Source organism: Protomyctophum parallelum (genome assembly GCF_964188405.1).
Source record: "Protomyctophum parallelum genome assembly, chromosome: 1".
In the NCBI taxonomy this organism is placed as follows: Eukaryota; Metazoa; Chordata; class Actinopteri; order Myctophiformes; family Myctophidae; genus Protomyctophum; species Protomyctophum parallelum.
Window position 1 is genome coordinate 99,756,583 of NC_139697.1, and position 19,891 is coordinate 99,776,473.

A 19,891-nucleotide genomic window follows, 5' to 3' on the forward strand; every position below is an offset into this window, starting at 1 on the left:
GATACCACAGTATGTCCTCCCGGTGGGGGCTCCTCAGTGGATACCACAGTGAGCAACGACACACAGAAATGTGCGTGAGGAGGAATGAATTGGCACGGCGACCAAACGGGGCAGAAAAAGGACATGAAAATAAATACAAATGAAAATACAAATTTGATCGAGAAAAATACAATACAAAAAGAATTTGCATCCAAAGGTACTGTTAAGGCACTTTGGACAAACACGCCCCTGAATTACGCATATTCATGACTTGTATAATTATGCATTCATGACTATTATGATTATGCATATTCATGAGTAGTATAATTATGCATATGCACGACTATTATGATTATGCATATTCATCCTGAGGTAACGGGTCAGAGGTCAGCTGCACTGTCTCTGATTGATCAGGACTGATACAGTCTATACAACACTCCTATGGAGTGTGGAGCGCACACACACACACGCACGCGCACACACACACACACACACACACACACACACACACACAGTGAGTGTGCATGTGAGTCGTTTGCGTAGGGTTCCTCCAAAAACTAAACGGTGTGCGTCGCCATCGGGCAGAAACCTCTCATCTCCATCGGGCAGAAACCTCTCATCTCCATCGGGCAGAAACCTCTCATCTCCGCTGTAACGTTTTGTGTTTCCTCTCATTTTGTGTAATTTCAGGGTGTCCTTCCTCAGGGGTGAAGAAGGGGTGTGTGTGTGTTATTTGCGGGTGTCCTTTCTAAGGGGTGAAGAAGGGGTGTGTGTGTGTGTGTGTGTTATTTGCGGGTGTCCTTTCTAAGGGGTGAAGAAGGGGTGTGTGTGTGTGTGTGTGTTATTTGCGGGTGTCCTTTCTAAGGGGTGAAGAAGGGGTGTGTGTGTGTGTGTTATTTGCGGGTGTCCTTTCTCAGCGGGGGTGAAGAAGGGGTGTGTGTGTGTGTGTGTGTTATTTGCGGGTGTCCTTTCTCAGCGGGGTGAAGAAGGGGTGTGTGTGAGTGTGTGTTATTTGCGGGTGTCCTTCCTAAGGGGTGAAGAAGGGGTGTGTGTGTGTGTGTTATTTGCGGGTGTCCTTCCTCAGGGGGGTGAAGAAGGGGTGTGTGTGTGTTATTTGCGGGTGTCCTTTCTCAGCGGGGTGAAGAAGGGGTGTGTGTGTGTGTGTGTTATTTGCGGGTGTCCTTTCTCAGCGGGGTGAAGAAGGGGTGTGTGTGGTGTGTGTGTTATTTGCGGGTGTCCTTTCTCAGCGGGGTGAAGAAGGGGTGTGTGTGTGTGTGTGTGTTATTTGCGGGTGTCCTCCCTAAGGGGTGAAGAAGGTGTGTGTGTGTGTGTTATTTGCGGGTGTCCTCCCTAAGGGGTGAAGAAGGGTGTGTGTGTGTGTTATTTGCGGGTGTCCTCCCTAAGGGGTGAAGAAGGTGTGTGTGTGTGTGTTATTTGCGGGTGTCCTCCCTAAGGGGTGAAGAAGGGGTGTGTGTGTGTTATTTGCGGGTGTCCTTCCTAAGGGGTGAAGAAGGGGTGTGTGTGTGTTATTTGCGGGTGTCCTTCCTCAGTGGGGTGTGTGTGTGTGTGTTATTTGCGGGTGTCCTTCCTAAGGGGTGAAGAAGGGGTGTGTGTGTGTGTGTTATTTGCAGGTGTCCTTCCTAAGGGGTGAAGAAGGGGTGTGTGTGTGTGTGTGTTATTTGCGGGTGTCCTTCCTAAGGGGTGAAGAAGGGGTGTGTGTGTGTGTGTGTTATTTGCGGGTGTCCTTCCTCAGGGGGGTGAAGAAGGGGTGTGTGTGTGTGTGTTATTTGCGGGTGTCCTTCCTCAGTGGGGTGAAGAAGGGGTGTGTGTGTGTGTGTTATTTGCGGGTGTCCTTCCTCAGGGGGGTGAAGAAGGGGTGTGTGTGTGTGTGTTATTTGCGGGTGTCCTTCCTCAGTGGGGTGAAGAAGGGGTGTGTGTGTGTGTGTGTGTGTTATTTGCGGGTGTCCTTCCTCAGTGGGGTGAAGAAGGGGTGTGTGTGTGTGTGTTATTTGCGGGTGTCCTTCCTCAGGGGGGTGAAGAAGGGGTGTGTGTGTGTTATTTGCGGGTGTCCTTCCTCAGAGGGGTGAAGAAGGGGTGTGTGTGTGTGTTATTTGCGGGTGTCCTTTCTCAGCGGGGTGAAGAAGGGGTGCCACAGGGCCTCCTCCATGGTGATCCTCCTGTTTACATCGTACTCCATCATGCTCCTGATCAGGTCAAACAGCTGCTCATGTTCCATGCTCTTACTCTGCATGTAATGCTGGGAGAGGAGAGGAGAGGAGAGGAGAGGAGAGGAGAGGAGAGGAGAGGAGAGGAGAGGAGAGGAGAGGAGAGGAGAGGAGAGGAGAGGAGAGGAGAGGAGAGGAGAGGAGAGGAGAGGAGAGGAGAGGAGAGGAGAGGGGAGGAGGGGGACGAGAGGAGAGGAGAGGAGAGGAGAGGAGAGGAGAGGAGAGGAGAGGAGAGGAGAGGAGAGGAGAGGAGAGGAGAGGAGAGGAGAGGAGAGGAGAGGAGAGGAGAGGAGAGGAGAGGAGAGGAGAGGAGAGGAGAGGAGAGGAGAGGAGAGGAGAGGAGAGGAGAGGAGAGGAGAGGAGAGGAGAGGAGAGGAGAGGAGAGGGAGATGGGAGGAGAGGGGACGAGAGGAGAGGAGAGGAGAGGAGAGGAGAGGAGAGGAGAGGAGAGGAGAGGAGAGGAGAGGGAGAGGAGAGGAGAGGAGAGGGAGAGGGAGAGGGAGAGGGAGAGGGAGAGGGAGAGGGAGAGGGAGAGGGAGAGGGAGAGGGAGAGGAGAGGAGGGGAAGAGGATTTATTGTAATACAATAAATCATTGTCTTTGTGTAAGTAGTCAACTGGGGAATTAAGTTCCATGGTGATAATCTAATATAGGTATGATTTTTCTCCACTCAATTCATAACTAACGTTCCAATTTTGGAGCTCTGGCTCATGAACTAAGAACCACAAAGAACTGAACCGGTTCCCATTGGGAACCAACTAACTGGTGGAAAAGAACTGAACCAACTAACTGGTGGAAAATAACTGAACCAACTAACTGGTGGAAAATGGGTCTTCCTTCTAAGTGTAATTCCTGACACTAATGTTGGCTTTTGCTGCCCCCTCATGGTCGCCCCAGGCTACTGCTACTGCTAGTGGTGTAATTGAAGCTCATGTACGCATGCACGCAAGCACAGAATGATTGTTTATCAGAATAGTAGGCTATATAGCTACACATAATATAGATTAATTTAGGCCCCTGCCTATCCATCAAATCAATGACAATGCTGTCAGTCACCACAGCCAGTTTCAGGAGGAAAGGCACAATGTACTACTCACGTTGGCTTGTTAAAAGTTCCAAACTTCTCACGGCTCCATTTCCAATTCAGGAGTCTGAAGGATATCTCCATTTAGTTTCCACTGACGTAACAACGGAGTTATTATTATTATTAATGTCTCCGTTCCAAAAGTAAACCGTTTTTTCCATTCATCTTATCCGTGCAATGTTCCAAAACAGAGCTACAGCTATATCGTCGTGACAACTTTAAATAGGCTATTAAATAGGCTATTAAATATCTAATACTGTTTACAGTCTTTGAGGGGCGAGTCCGAGGGGAGTCTAGAGTCCCATTTGTGGCGACTCGAGTGAGAGTCTTTAACTCGAGTCGCCATCTGTGACACGCACACACACACGCACACTAGGGCATTAACGACTTGAGATTTTTCCCAGTCGACTTGTCGGACAGTAATTTATCGATAAGTCGATTTATCGTTTCTGGCGGCGGGGGGGGGGGGCGGACGCGGACGCGCGGGGGGGGGGGGATTTAACAGGGGCGGGTGGAGCTGCCGCGCGCTCAAATACGGAGCATGTCAAACATAGCACTGCGCATTCAGTGGCCTCTCCAATATGACACAGTCACAGTGCATGTATCATCTATATCAGAGGTTCCCAAACACCGGTGCCGGTCCGCGGGACACGTGGCACTGGTACGCAAGAGGGGAATTCTAAGTTTTGCGTCGTTTAAAAATGTCCAATCTTTGTATCTTTAGCAGCAGCAGCTGTAGGCTATTTTGTGACGATCGCATTAATGAAACCAAACGCTACACGCGGTTCCGGTACAGGATTATTATTTCATGTGAATCATGTCAAAATGAAAAGATGATGTTATCCAGGTAAAGTAGTGGTATTGGCACACAGCGCAGCAGCAGCACCGAGAACACAATGAGAGATATGACATTATTATTCTCCTCCTCCTCCTCCTCCTCCTCCACAACTCGATAACGTTCTCATTTGTTACTCATTTTCTGAGCCATGCAAATAAACAACAACCCGCACTGACCGGAGACGGAGAGGTTCATGTGCGCTGCGCGTAAAGCTTAGCCAGAAACAGACAGTCATTGCGTCAGCATGCATGTAGCCTCGGGAACCCAGACGTTATATTTCCAGCACGGAGGTGAGGGGGATATCGTTTGGGGGTAACGTTTGCGTGCTTCTATCTGTTACTTCTCTGACACAGCGCAGTTCAAACAGACTTCAGCCAGTCTCAATAGTGGGACACCGCGCGCTGAGAGCCACATAGCCTACACAGCTGCATTTGGTTTTTAATTAAGGGCGCGTTCTGAATGCAATGAAAAAAGGGGAAAAAAAAAAAAAAAAAAAGCTCAACTTTCGACTCGCGCTGCTACGAGTCGACTCGTGACTCGTTTATCGATAAATCGATAAATCGATTTTTTGATGAATGCCCTAACGCACACGCACACGCGCACACACAAACGCACGCGCACACGCACGCACACACACACAGCACAGCAGTAGGGCCTGGCGTATCTTATTTTCCATAAGGAGGTACCTTCAGTGGTTTGCAGTTCTTCCTGACGTATCGCCCTTTGGAGCTGTTCTCGTCCCAGTCCAGGCGCTCTGCGTGCACGTAATGCTGCTTCCTGTACACATACATGGACCCATATTATGTAACCCATTCTGACCCGAGATCAGATTCATACGAGGTTTCCACTAGACACACACTGTTCTGATTAACCCATTCCTGACCTGAGATCAGATTCTAAAAATGTCAGTCGGTCGACACTTTCAGTCGACACAAAAATAGCAGACCTACAAGCTCATAGCGCGCCACTCGGTGGCGGGCTATGAGCTTGTAGATCTGCTATTTTTAAATAGCTAAAGCATAACACGATGCTAACACCAAAATGGGTTAAAAACATAATGCCAGGGACCCCCCCCCCCACCCCCATAAGAGAAGGTTTTCATGGCTCTAGCAGTGATTCTCAACCCGTTTAATTTCAAGGACCCCCCAGTTTGACATGCATTAGTTTACGGACCCACATTTAATGGCATTTCTATCTCTGGGACCCCCAGTTTATATTGTAAAATCTATGTTAATTTAACTTGGAGAGTGTACAAATGGAACCAGGTTCCGTTTGTACACTCTCAAAGTTACAGATCCATAAGGGTCCATTTGCTTCCTAACTATCATGTAGCTGGAGACCTCCTGGAACTCCCTCAAGGACCCCTGGGGGTCCCCGGACCCCACTTTGGAAATCAATGCATTATACTATATGCTAGCTATAGTTCACCCTGCAGCAACAGCATCATTGAGTGAAAACAAACAAACAAAAACGTACAGGTCTGTAATTTTGGTTTTGGATTTGCGCTTTTTGCACAATAAATACAGATTATTTTAATAATCAATGTTTATGTTATGTTATGTTTATGTTTAAAATGAAATAATGAATATTCAAATATTCTGACCCATAGGTTAAAGTGGTTAATAATAATAATAATAATAATAATAATAATAATAATATACTTGGTTTTGTTGAGGAGGTGAGGTGGAATGGGTCCCAGGATTCTCTCCATCATCGCCAGATGTTCTTTACTGTCATGAGTCTGGAAGGAAGGAAGGAAGGAAGGAAGGAAGGAAGGAAGGAAGGAAGGAAGGAAGGAAGGCAATATGTTGGAAAACGGGACGCCTTTAAGCGCAGAGCCTCGGTTTCGATGGGCGCTGAAGGGGACGCTTGTGTTACAGCTCCGGCTACTCCCGAACGACAACCTACCTCAAACCCTAACCTAACCATAACCGCAAGCACGGAGCAGTGCACCCCTCACCAACCTTAATCTGGTCGTTTTAACGCACCCCTCACCAACCTTAATCTGGTCGTTTTAACGCACCCCTCACCAACCTTAATCTGGTCGTTTTAACGGACCCCTCACCAACCTTAATCTGGTCGTTTTAACGCACCCCTCACCAACCTTAATCTGGTCGTTTTAACAGACCCCTCACCAACCTTAATCCGGTCGTTTTAACGCACCCCTCACCAACCTTAATCTGGTCGTTTTAACGGACCCCTCACCAACCTTAATCTGGTCGTTTTAACGGACCCCTCACCAACCTTAATCTGGTCGTTTTAACGAACCCCTCACCAACCTTAATCTGGTCGTTTTAACGCATCCCTCACCAACCTTAATCTGGTCGTTTTAACGCATCCCTCACCAACCTTAATCTGGTCGTTTTAACGGACCCCTCACCAACCTTAATCTGGTCGTTTTAACGCACCCCTCACCAACCTTAATCCGGTCGTTTTAACAGACCCCTCGCCAACCTTAATCCGGTCGTTTTAACGCACCCCTCACCAACCTTAATCTGGTCGTTTTAACGCACCCCTCACCAACCTTAATCCGGTCGTTTTAACGCACCCCTCACCAACCTTAATCCGGTCGTTTTAAAGCAGCCCTCACCAACCTTAATCCGGTCGTTTTAACGGACCCCTCACCAACCTTAATCCGGTCATTTTAACGCACCCCTCACCAACCTTAACCCGGTCGTTTTAACGGACCCCTCACCAACCTTAATCCGGTCGTTTTAACGCACCCCTCACCAACCTTAATCTGGTCGTTTTAACGCACCCCTCGCCAACCTTAATCCGGTCGTTTTAACGCACACCTCACCAACCTTAATCCGGTCGTTTTAACGGACCCCTCACCAACCTTAATCCGGTCGTTTTAACGGACCCCTCACCAACCTTAATCCGGTCTTTTTAACAGACTTAATCCGGTCGCCTGTAAAACAAGCGCCCCCTCAGTGACCATCGACTCCCAGGCTCTGCGTAAAAGGTCATCCCGTTAGAAAACATTGGATGTGTGTGTGTGTGTGTGTGTGTGTGTGTACCTGGAACATCATCAGACCGAGGTAGAACTCCATGAGGATACATCCCATACTCCACACGTCACACGCCTGGTTCCACCCTAGATCTGAACACACATTTTACACTTGGTTGCATGCGGAAAATAGCAGATCTACAAGCTCACAATGCGTCGCATCAGTCATTACGACAGCATCAAGGCCCCACCAAAATACATACTAAAGAGAGAGACTATGACTAAAACTAAAATCTAAATCTGCTGCCAAAGACAACACTTGTTGTCGGTCTGTTGGTGCGTCTAATCTGCGTGTGCGTCCCATATGGGTGCGCGTGTGTGTGTGTGTGTGTGTGTGTGTGTGTGTGTGTGTGTGTGTGTGTGTGCGTGCGCGGTCATAGTTACCCAGAATGACCTCCGGAGCGCGGTAGTGGCGCGTGGACACCACAGACGTGTGGTGCTCGTGGTCAAAGAGGGCGTTGCCGAAATCCACCACCTTCACGTCCAGACTCCTCAGCGTCCTCTCATCTCGCCTCTGACAGGCGTGCACGCACGCGTACACACACACACACACACACACACACACACACACACACACACACACACACACACACACACACACACACACACACACACACACACAGGGGTCATGGAGCCAGTGCCAACAGCATGCACGAAAAAGGCCGCAAAGACTAAAACATTTCAGATGACTCGAATATGACTAAAACTAAATTTATTAATTAAAACTAAACTAAAATCTAAATTTGCTGCCCAAAGAGCAGCACTGGAGCAGGAGGAGGAGTGGAGAGTTTTACCATCTTGGCGTTGTGTTCCATCTGGTAGTCGGAGCAGACAAACAGGATGTTCTCTGGCTTCAGGTCCGTGTGCGTCAGCTTGTTGCGATGCAGGACTGGGAAAAAAAAGGAAAGAAAAGAAAACGGTTGGACGTGAATGTGAGTCCTCTGGTCTCGGTACTCACAACAACAGATACCGTAGTCCTATCTCTGGTCTCGGTACTCACAACAACAGATACCGTAGTCCTATCTCTGGTCTGGGTACTCACAACAACAGATACCGTAGTCCAATCTCTCAAGGATTCCCGTGGCCCGTGACCCCACCCCTATCGGGCGACACATTTCTTTTTTTGGGTTTCTGGAACCACTAGTGTGGTCAGATATCTAGTATCTATTGTACTAGTGTGTATTTCGTCGAGTAAAACTATGACAAAAAAAACCTTTTTCACTAAAAAAGTCCCATCTGATTGCGCTTTTCAGAGCGCAAACCAAGTGTAAAATCAGCCATTACGACACTAAAGCATGTCAGATGGCTAAAAAATATGACAAAAAAAAAACGAAATTACATTTTTATTCAAATGACAAAATGTGCTGTCAAAAATCAACAGTATACCACTCACAGCAGACGGCCGTGACCACCTGGAAGGCCATGTGTCCGCCCCCTGGAGAGACCCGGAAAATAAATCCCCGTTAATTTTCCTCATAGACTTTTCATTTTTTTTATTTTGTTTTATTTATATTTTTTGTCCCACGATTTTGTAACCCATTTTTCACCCCTGTGTCAATCATCCTGTGATGTGATCCTGGGCTCTACACACCCTCCGCCAACCTAGGGAGAGCAACGGACTTGAACTCATGCTTCCTTCATGCCTGAGTGTCCAAGTTGCTCCTTTACACCTGACAGGGGGGAGTTTCCCTGGTTGGACGTAGCGCGTGGAAGGAACACGTTATTCCAACCAGTTCCTTTCCCCTCCATCAGGCGCCCCAGCTGGCCAGGGGGAGGCAGTTTAGAGACCAGGATTACTGCATGTTTTTGTGAGGGTACCTACCCTAGGCCTCATAGACTTTTCAGAAAGTATTTATTTAAAGACGTTTACGCCGCGGACAAAGCCAACTCTTGTCGTGACAAATCATGACAACAAACAAAAAAGAATCGGGCTGAACAAATAATTATAAAGAAGAAGAAAACGGCAGGTTACAACACTTTTTTGTTTTGTTTTTCTTCTTTGTAATTATTTTGTTTGGTCCAAAATATTGTGTTTGTTGTCATGATTTGTCACGCTGATTGTACAACGCTTATAAGGTCTTTAAATAAATACGTTTTGAAATGTCTATGAGGATAAAATGCATTGGAAACTATTTCCTGGGCCTGGTGTCGTCATGGAAGGGGGCGGGACAACGACGCTCTATACTCACAGACGATCAGTATATCTGATCTCTATACTCACAGACGATCAGTATATCTGATCTATATACTCACAGACGATCAGTATATCTGATCTATATTCTCACAGAGGATCAGTATATCTGATCTATATACTCACAGACGATCAGTATATCTGATCTATATACTCACAGACCATCAGTATATCTGATCTATATTCTCACAGAGGATCAGTATATCTGATCTATATACTCACAGACGATCAGTATATCTGATCTATAAACTCACAGACGATCAGTATATCTGATCTATATACTCACAGATGATCTATATATCTGATCTATATACTCACAGATGATCAGTATATCTGATCTATATACTCACAGATGATCAGTATATCTGATCTATATACTCACAGATGATCTATATATCTGATCTATATACTCACAGACGATCAGTATATCTGATCTATATACTCACAGATGATCTATATATCTGATCTATATACTCACAGACGATCAGTATATCTGATCTATATACTCACAGACCATCTATATATCTGATCTATATACTCACAGACGATCAGTATATCTGATCTATATACTCACAGACGATCAGTATATCTGATCTATATACTCACAGACGATCAGTACATCTGATCTATATACTCACAGACGATCAGTATATCTGATCTATAAACTCACAGACGATCAGTATATCTGATCTATATACTCACAGATGATCTATATATCTGATCTATATACTCACAGATGATCTATATATCTGATCTATATACTCACAGACGATCAGTATATCTGATCTATAAACTCACAGACGATCAGTATATCTGATCTATATACTCACAGATGATCTATATATCTGATCTATATACTCACAGATGATCAGTATATCTGATCTATATACTCACAGACGATCAGTATATCTGATCTATATACTCACAGACGATCAGTATATCTGATCTATATACTCACAGCAGACGGCCTTGACCACCTGGAAGGCCATGTGACGGATCTGCTCCACGGTGAAGGGCAGGAAGTCGTTGTGCTTGAGGAAGTCGAAGGTGCTGAGACCCAGCAGCTCAAACACGATGCAGACGTGACCGTGGTGGTCGAACCACTCCAGCATCTTCACACACGCACTGGGGGGAGAGAGAGAGAGAGAGAGAGAGAGAGATCAGCCAACACAGGGAGGCTGGCAGAACATTCACTAAAACAGCCTGAGACAACCAGAGCCATACTGTACACATACAGTGAGTTAAGACAGGGTTACGACATTGAGGGGGGCAGAAAAAAACAGGCCGGTAAACGTGGTTCGTGTCACGCCTTTGTCACTATTGGCCAAAAGAAGTCTATGTAGAAGAGGCCGCCATGAAGTGGTGAGTCTTATACTCTCAGGGCTGTATTATGCGTGTCTTAAGTACCAGGTCTTATTCCCTAACTTGAGTAAACTAAAGACCTGGAGACGTGAACAATGCCATTTGGCTATTCTGAGTGGCCAAAGAGACCTGGTACTTGCGAAAGAGACATGCAAAATACAGCCCTATGGCTCCACACGTCCCAGACTCCTTTCCCTTCTGGCTCCAAAACCATGGAATGAACTTCCGTACTTCATTCAGTATTTAAGTCCGACGTCATTTTGTAGTGCTACGTTACGTCCGGGTCCAAGTGGCACCAGCTCCCGTCCGCATCTCATTGTAAATATCTAAACGCGTGAATCTTTTTACAATGACGTTATTTTTCAGAAAGGAAGCCATTGAGGGTTAAAATAGTTCTTAATGCTTCCAACTCGAGTAGAATTATTAATGTTTTGTACAAGTGTCCATGACAACAAAAATATATGATGTGGAGACAATAAAGACTATTATTATTATTATTACTATTATTCGGGGCATATTTAGAATGTGTGCAGGCTTGAGTATGTTGAATCTAGTTTGCATTAATGAGGATTTAGTTTAGACACAATTAAATAAAATGGCGATAGTATTCCATGTGGGGCAGACGGCCTGTCACAGCCAGATTTGGGAAAGCAGCGCAGCTTTGTTGTTGCGAGGAAAGCGGTAAAATTAGACTTTCGTGGTTGTTTTCGTCTCAGATTTAGTCCGACGGAGCGTCACAGTATAACTCTATGGGGACACAAAAGCGACACAAAAGTAGGACCCGGAAGTATCTCAGGAGGGGGCGCTCACGTCACGGCTAAAATACTGAATTGCAATCAGAACCGCAGACTCACTCCCAATCTTCCGCCGTAGTCTGAAAACCCAACTCTTCAAGCTAAGTCTTGGCCCCTATAGCACTTGCCCGCCTATAGCCTCGACGATCTTACAGGCGTATGCAAAGGCTCAACCTATGTAACTTAGATAGCATTCTCTATAGTGTACTGTATATGCAAAGCATTACTGTACATATATTCTACTGTTGGACAGATGCTAGGTTCTGAGCTTCCTTAGGATTCTTGATGACTATTTCTATGTATTTGACGTATTACCGTGTGTTGTTCTTGCTTATTGTAAGTCAGAAGTCTGGATTAAAGCCAGAGGCAGATTCTAAAAAAAAAAAAAAAAAAAAAAAAACGTTTTCTGAATAATCTGTTTCTATGTCAGTGGAGCTCAAACCCACCGGGATGTAAAAAATCACACCTGTGTGAACTGAGTGGTGCAACTCCCCCACCCCCCAACCTCTCTCTCTCATTAGCAGGCAACAGTGCAGCACTATCTCTCTCTGTTTCTGGCACAACAGCGCCCCTACTGGTACTAGTCATACTCGTGCTCATTAATGTCACACGGACACATAGGTGAACAACACATAGGCGGATAGGCGGACACGGACATCGCTGTTCCTTGGAGTGGTTGCACCACTCAAAAACATTGAGAACCACTGACACAGAAACATAAGTTTGTCAGAAAACAGTAAACAGTAAATGGGTGTTACTTACAATCTGTCGTCGTCGTCCAGCCTCCTGATCTCCTCCAGGACCTCCACCTCGGACCGAGCCGCCTCGCGGTACCGATCGATGTTCTTGATGATCTTCAGGGCCACGTCACGGCCACTGGAGTGCACGCACACACACACACACACACACACACACACACACACACACACACACACACACACAGACACAGACAGATAATTAATGGTGTACTGTGAGACAGTCGTACAAATGTCTTTAACAAAATCTTTTGGAGGCACGTAGATTAGAGGACAAGCAAAACTGAAAAATGCTGTCCGCGCGCACACACACACACACACACACACACACACACACACACACACACACACACACACACACACACACACACACACACACACACACACACACACACACACACACACACACACACACACACACACACACACACACACACACACACACACACACACACACACACACACAGGGGGGTCTGCAAAACACTTACCTGTGCCGGTCAATGCAGCGCACCACTTTGGCAAACGCTCCCTCGCCCAGGCTAGAGACCACCTCGACTGCAATGGATAGACGGACGGACGGACGGACGGACGGACAGACAGACAGACAGACAGACAGACAGACAGACAGACAGACAGACAGACAGACAGACAGACAGACAGACAGACAGACACAGGACTGTCAACAATGTGGACAAGACGGCAGCAACACACTCACAACAGAAAGACTGCCCTCAGTAGCTCTGCCAATAACTCTGCTAACAATGTTAATGTAAGTACATGGTTATAATTATTAGTTATATAATCAGGTGCAGTGTATATTATGACGGATAGGGGGTGCTGGTGCTCAGTACATGGTTATAATTATTAGTTATATAATCAGGCGCAGTGTATATTATGACAGATAGGGGGTGCTGGTGCTCAGTACATGGTTATAATTATTAGTTATACAGTCAGGTGCAGTGTATATTATGACAGATAGGGGGTGCTGGTGCTCAGTACATGGTTATAATTATCAGTTATACAGTCAGGTGCAGTGTTTATTATGACAGATAGGGGGTGCTGGTGCTCAGTACATGGTTATAATTATTAGTTATACAGTCAGGTGCAGTGTTTATTATGACAGATAGGGGGTGCTGGTGCTCAGTACATCGTTCTCTCAGCACGAGGCCGGTGTCGTAGACCATGTGACCCTCGTCGTCGTCCTCACAGCTGCCGCTCTTCCTCCCGTGTCCTCTCTGGAGGCGGCGTGCGTCGCAGAACGCCGTCGGGTCAGGTGGAGCCGCACGCAGTCAGAAGAACACAAGGACATGTTGGTGAGTACATAGAGCGTCACAGAACCCGCCCGCTTTCAGGGCACCAGGAGAGAATAAGGGTCTTTCTCGGCCCCACCCCTCCTCTCCCACTGTTTATATTGTGTTTTGTTTCCAAGATGGCCGCAGCACCAGGAGGGGGTGGGGCGGGGTCGACATATGCCCTTACTGGGCTGCGTTCACACATTCAAGACACCTGCCCGGTTGTCACATCCATCAAAGCTGTGTTCAGACACAAGGCAAGTGTCTTGAACGCAGCCCAGTAAGGGCATTATGTCGACCCCGCCCGCTCACCTCCGCCCCACGCCCTCCTGGTGCTGCGGCCATCTTGGATCCCAAACAAAATATAAACAGTGGGAGAGGGATGGGGCCGAGAAAGGCCCTTATTGACCTATAGCTAAGCGCCTCCCCAAACTGCTATGGTCCAATCACAGCGAAGCATAACATGGGTTAGACAAACCTCTCCACCAATAGTTTTCCTATATGATATACAGTAGGTCTCTAGTGAGGACCTATTATATGACGATAGGCTGAAAAGTGGTGAAGTGGTCCTTTAAGCCTCAGACAAAGCCAACTTGGCTGCTGACAAATCATGACAATAAACACTGGATTCTTTGGGCCGAACAAATAATTCGAAAGAAGAAAAACTTTTGTTATTTTTCTTCTAACTATTTGTTCGGACCAAAAATTGGTGTTTGTAGAGTGTCGCAGTTCCGCCCCCATTCATGACGACGACAGGCCCGGAAGAAAATTCCCCGTTCATTTCTCCCATAAACGTTTCAAAAACTATGTATGTAAAAGATCTGTAAGCCTCGGACAAAGCCAGCAATAAACATGACGATAAACACAGTTTGGGCCGATCGAATACTAGAAGAAATAAAAGGCAGTTTCAAAACATTGTTCATTGTCATGAGTTGGCTTTGTTTCCGAGGCTTAAATGTCTTTAAATAAACGTCTATGGGAAACATGAATGGGAAATGATCTTCCGGTTGCCCTCGTGTCGTTCTGACAGTGGGGCGGGACTGCCACGCTCAACAGAGTGGATGGAACGCAGATGGAGAGGCGAGGAGATGAAGAAGAGACAGAAAGGACAGGAACCAAGACAAGAGGACAGAGACAGACAAAAGACCAGATGACAGAACAGAGACAAGAAGAGAAGACAAAACAGAGAAAAAGACAGAATCAGAGATGGGCAAAACAGAGAGAAGGAGACAGACAAGAGACAGAGAAAAGCAGAGGACAGAGACAGATATAAGGAGAGGACAGGCACAGTGTGTGTGTGTGTGTGTGTGTGTGTGCGTGTGTGTGTGTGTGTGTGTGTGTGCGCATCATACCGAGCTGGTGCTTCGGCTGCGGGAGCTGCTTCTCCGCGAGCGTGCGTGCGACGAGCGCGGCTGCGCGCTGGAGTTTGTGGTAGTCGTGGCGTTGCCGAGCGGAGGCAGGCTGTGCTTGGACACGTCTCCGTTGGTGGTGGTGACGCCGTCAGGAAACCCATTCTCTATCAGTGGGAAGGAACACGTGTTGTTGAGATTGTGGCTCGGCCATAGATCTTATATGCAGACCGCGGCCATCTTAAGTTAACCCATTCTGAACGGGAACCCCTTTGTTTTAAGAATTATGCTTTAGCTATTGAAAAATAGCAGATATACAAGCCCATGGAGCTGTACTGAGTGCCGCGCTACGAACTTGTAGATCGAAGAAATCGAGACAAATCTTTGAATATATATTCTTTCAGAGTTTTTTTTTAACTCAAATCTTTGCTTCTGGGAGGGGTCCCTGGAACAACATATTTTCAGACGGGGACGGCGGCCAATTACATATGATTTTTGGGGGTCCTTGACATGAAAAAGGTTGAGCACCACTGACATAGAAACATAGGTTTTTCAGAAAACGGTCTGGATGTAGTAGACTTTCTTTTTAAAATCGGCCTCAGTTCTAAATGGGTTAATGGCCACAATTTGCCATTGACAGCCCATTCATCCAAACAGAAAAATCCTATCTGAATCTCATTGTATTAAACTATGTCAAACTCACCAACATTGCAGCTGTACGAAAAGCTTGAATCATCCTCTTTCTATCTGCAAAGTGTTTGTTTCATAAAAATCCACTGTAGACATGTTATGAGCTACTTTCTGTCAAGCAATTAAAGGTAAACCTCATTGACACTCGTTAATATTACTTGCATTAAAGGCAATGATGTTGTGTTTCTGCATCAAATAGAACAACGTCTAATCCAAGATACCATCAAAGTCTTTTTACACAACCCTCTCTGGTAATATTTTTTTTACTGGGCTAGACTTGGTTGTTAAAGGACAACTTTATCTTTTATTTATTTTCAACCAAGGTTCATGTTTTAGGTTATTAGAGAAAGTAAAAGATGAGTGATACGTTCTTTTAATTTGCTGCTTTCTCTAGTTTTAGCTATTTTGGATATTCAAAGTGTTTTTTTTTTGTTTTTTTTTTAATGGCAATTTCTTTATTATTTAACTCAGGGCTGCACACAACTTTTTTGGTCTAGTACTCAGAGGAGCACCTGGAGGAGTTTCTTGGTTCTCCTAAAATGCCGTCTCGCCGGATGGATAAAAGAGGGATGAAGAACTTATAGCAAAACAATATTTATTGGATGAGTGGGGAGTCAATGGAGGGTATTGCAACTCTAGATTTAGCCCTAGAATGGCTCTTGTTGTAGATTCATCCCATTATTAAAAATAATCTAGGTCCATGTGTGGTCCAGCCCTATGGAATGCATATTCTAATAAAAACAACTTAATACTTCCTAAGGATAATATGAGCATCAAAGCAATATTTAGATTTTTTAATATTTTGTATTTAAATAACCGATCTACTAGCTCACAACGTGTTGCGACACTTTGTGAGCTTGCAGATCAGCAATTTCTTTTACATGCGACACATCGTACGGTGAAGCATACATCAGGGTTCCGTTTTGTTTTTAGCTGAGGCGACGTAGTCAGACAGTCAGACACACATGGCTCCTCGGTGCAAAATAAACAGTGTAACTACCCGACTTTACGATAATAAGGGACAGTATGTCGAGACACGGTGTTCATGTTGGGCAGTAGCAGTGCCAGTCCGCAATGCTTTAAACTCTTCCCACTCCACTATGTCGGAACTAAAACCTTAGTACCCGTAAAAAGTCGGTGGCCGGTGACTAGGCTGTGAGAGACTGCATCGCACACGAGCAACCATGCTGCTCCAGCACCCGGAAAACAAACACAAGCACAGCGGCAAATGGGAAGAGTGCAAAGCATCCAAAGCATGCCCTTTTACACCGGGGACTACAGTAGTCTGAAACGGAGAAGACGAAACTATTTGTGTCAGGGTTTTCTCAGTGGTAAACTCCTGTCCTGTCAACCCGACCGCACTCCTCCCAGGCTCCCAGTCCCAGCAGAAAGCAGCATGGAATCCTCCCCCTTTTGAGTAAGGACGCGCTGTGATTGGCCACAATGGCCAGTGTGCACTTGTGCAAGACGTGCTGTGATTGGCAATCGTGGAAAATGCTCTCGCCACAGAATTTACTAGTATTCTGGCCATAATAATCATTCTAGGCGGCCCCGGCTGTTGGTACGCAGAAGCACTTCCCCGGCGCTTGATTGACAGCGCATTTTGAATTTTGACGACGCATGCGCGCTGGCGCACCGCTTATGTGCAGCCAAACACCTGGCGGTCTGTTAGAGTAACGTTAACTCCACAGTCAAATACAAAACAGAAAAAGTCCAAAGATCACAGCACTCCATCGTTAACAGATTCTATACATAGGACGTCTGAGAACGTCATAAGGATCCCGAAATATTAGTACTATTGACGTGTGAGGACGTCCTAGCGACGTCCCAGCGACGCGGGGCGAGATAAGAATATTCAGAATTCTTCCTATTATTTTTTTTGGCATTTCGCTTTTCGCTTGCCGTATGCTAACGCTCAGTGCAACTATTAGCTTGTCATTGACTCCCATGTTAGCGCGGCGGAAAGAATGACTCGTATCTCCTAATCCAGGGCGCTCTTTTTGGAGCGTAAAACAATATATTAAGATGATCGGGGATGTGAGGTCCCTTTGTAAAGTCAACTTTTTTAGGCAAGTGTTTCCTGTTTCATGGCTTTCAAAGTAAAAGCGATCAGACAACTCTGGCACTCTATAGCCTTTATTTTGAAGGCACTTCCTGTACTAAATGTGTTAAAGCCAACGTTATTAGTACAGCATGCTGGGGTGTCTGACCTCTCTTGTGGTTGTTCCGGGGCAGGGAGCGCTCAGCCTCCCCCTCAGCGCCGCCGGGCCCCGTGGCCCCGCCCTCAGCGCCACCGGGCCCCGTGGCCCCGCCCTGCTGCCTGGGCCCCGTGGCCCCGCCCTGCTGCCTGGGCTCCAGCCTCTTGGAGATCGGAGCGCGCCTGAAGGAGACCAGACGAGACCAGACCACAGAAACACAGTATTATTCAGGACCACTCGCCGTTGTGTTATTAACCCATTCTGACCGGGCACCCATTTTGGTGTCAGCATCATGTTATGCTTTAGCTATTTAAAAATAGCAGATCTACAAGCTCGTATCGCGCCACCGAGTGGCGCGATACGAGCTTGTAGGTCTGCTATTTTTGAATAATCGAAGAGCGACTGACATTTTTAGAATCTGATCTCAGGTCAGAATGGGTTCATCAGACCAGTGTGTGTCCAGTGGAAACCTCGTATGAATCTGATCTCAGGTCAGAATGGGCAGTCTGATTGGTTCAGAGGAACCCTAACATGAACCGTGACCTCAGTCTTAAGAAGCACAGACTCCTGTCACGGGGGAAACAAACTCTATAACGAATCAACGATGATTACTATAAGAATATATAGAACTGTTCTACACAAACAAATTTACGGTTTTACACTTTTGAATGAAAGCGGAAGAAACACATGTACAGCAAATGATGATATACATTAACAGTAAATTAAAAGAGAACGCGGTCCTTTTCAAACGGTCAGATAGCACGGATTAAAAAAAGAGAAAGAAAACAGATAAGTCATTTTACAACGTGGTTGCGTGCTGAAAATAGCAGATCTACAAGCTCTACAACGTTGTCGCGCTTGTAGATCGGCTATTTTCAGCAAGTGTCAAAACAGTCATCACGACGGCATCCCGTCAGGGTCCATTCGTACGTTATCTCTGAGTGACACACCCATACATTTGGTTCCTGATTATCATTCAGCTGGGGACCCCCTGGAGCTCTGTGGGGACCCCCTGGAGCTCTGTGGGGACCCCCTGGAGCTCTGTGGGGACCCCCTGGAGCTCTGTGGGGACCCCCTGGAGCTCTCTGGGGACCCCCTGGAGCTCTCTGGGGACCCCCTGGAGCTCTCTGGGGACCCCCTGGAGCTCCCTGGGGACCCCCTGGAGCTCCCTGGGGACCCCCTGGAGCTCTCTGGGGACCCCCTGGAGCTCTGTGGGGACCCCCTGGAGCTCTGTGGGGACCCCCTGGAGCTCTGTGGGGACCCCCTGGAGCTCCCTGGGGACCCCCTGGAGCTCTCTGGGGACCCCCTGGAGCTCCCTGGGGACCCCCTGGAGCTCCCTGGGGACCCCCTGGAGCTCTCTGGGGACCCCCTGGAGCTCCCTGGGGACCCCCTGGAGCTCTGTGGGGACCCCCTGGAGCTCTCTGGGGACCCCCTGGAGCTCTCTCATGGACCCCTAGGGGTCCTCGGACCCCACGTTGGGAACCACTGCTCTCCAGGCAGCGAGATGAGAGCACCACTACAACCAATGACACTCCACCGTGTCTACTGTAAATACTGTAAATCTACTGTACATACAGTCAGTATAAGTACATTTCAAAACAATGTCACAAAGTGCTGTACAGTGGGCAACAAGGTTAAAACAAGTCAATTAAAAGGAGGCACACATGAGCAATAACAACAACCAAAAAATAATAATTGATGAATTAATTACCAGCTGCCTTATTATATCTGCAGAACTGTGCTATGAAATGTAAATATCTATGTCAGTTTTTATCACGTCGCGCGCCAATGTAATATATGTCTTTAATTACGTGTGTGTGTGTGTGTGTGTGTGTGTGTGCACACACAGTGCCGTACCTGTTATCCCTTGGTTCGCATGACGATACCGCAGCCAATGAGAAAGATGGCTTGCTAGTACGGCCACTACCGCAGCCAATGAGAAAGATGGCTTGCTAGCACGGCCACTACCGCAGCCAATGAGAAAGATGGCTTGCTAGCACGGCCACTACCGCAGCCAATGAGAAAGATGGCTTGCTAGCACGGCCACTACGGCAGCCAATGAGAAAGATGACTTGCTAGCACGGCCACTACGGCAGCCAATGAGAAAGATGGCTTGCTAGTACAG

General features: G+C 46.8%; 1 protein-coding gene across 2 annotated transcripts in view; it reads right to left on the bottom strand.

The window, feature by feature from the left end:
- Positions 1-1,943: 1,943 nt before the first annotated feature.
- Positions 1,944-19,891, bottom strand: part of LOC310867119 (dual specificity protein kinase CLK4-like) — a 41,996-nt gene continuing 24,048 nt past the window's right edge. For both annotated transcript variants that reach the window (XM_083776937.1, XM_083776938.1), the window contains 12 exons: positions 17,779-17,948; positions 14,882-15,045; positions 13,385-13,472; positions 12,726-12,792; positions 12,245-12,358; positions 10,285-10,451; positions 7,930-8,024; positions 7,520-7,649; positions 7,146-7,228; positions 5,787-5,866; positions 4,812-4,902; positions 1,944-2,236 (listed from right to left, as the gene is read on the bottom strand). In XM_083776937.1, coding sequence (XP_083633063.1) covers positions 2,087-2,236; positions 4,812-4,902; positions 5,787-5,866; positions 7,146-7,228; positions 7,520-7,649; positions 7,930-8,024; positions 10,285-10,451; positions 12,245-12,358; positions 12,726-12,792; positions 13,385-13,421 — 1,014 coding nt within the window. In that variant the 5' untranslated portion in view covers positions 13,422-13,472; positions 14,882-15,045; positions 17,779-17,948 and the 3' untranslated portion in view covers positions 1,944-2,086. The remainder of the gene's footprint in view (positions 2,237-4,811; positions 4,903-5,786; positions 5,867-7,145; positions 7,229-7,519; positions 7,650-7,929; positions 8,025-10,284; positions 10,452-12,244; positions 12,359-12,725; positions 12,793-13,384; positions 13,473-14,881; positions 15,046-17,778; positions 17,949-19,891) is intronic.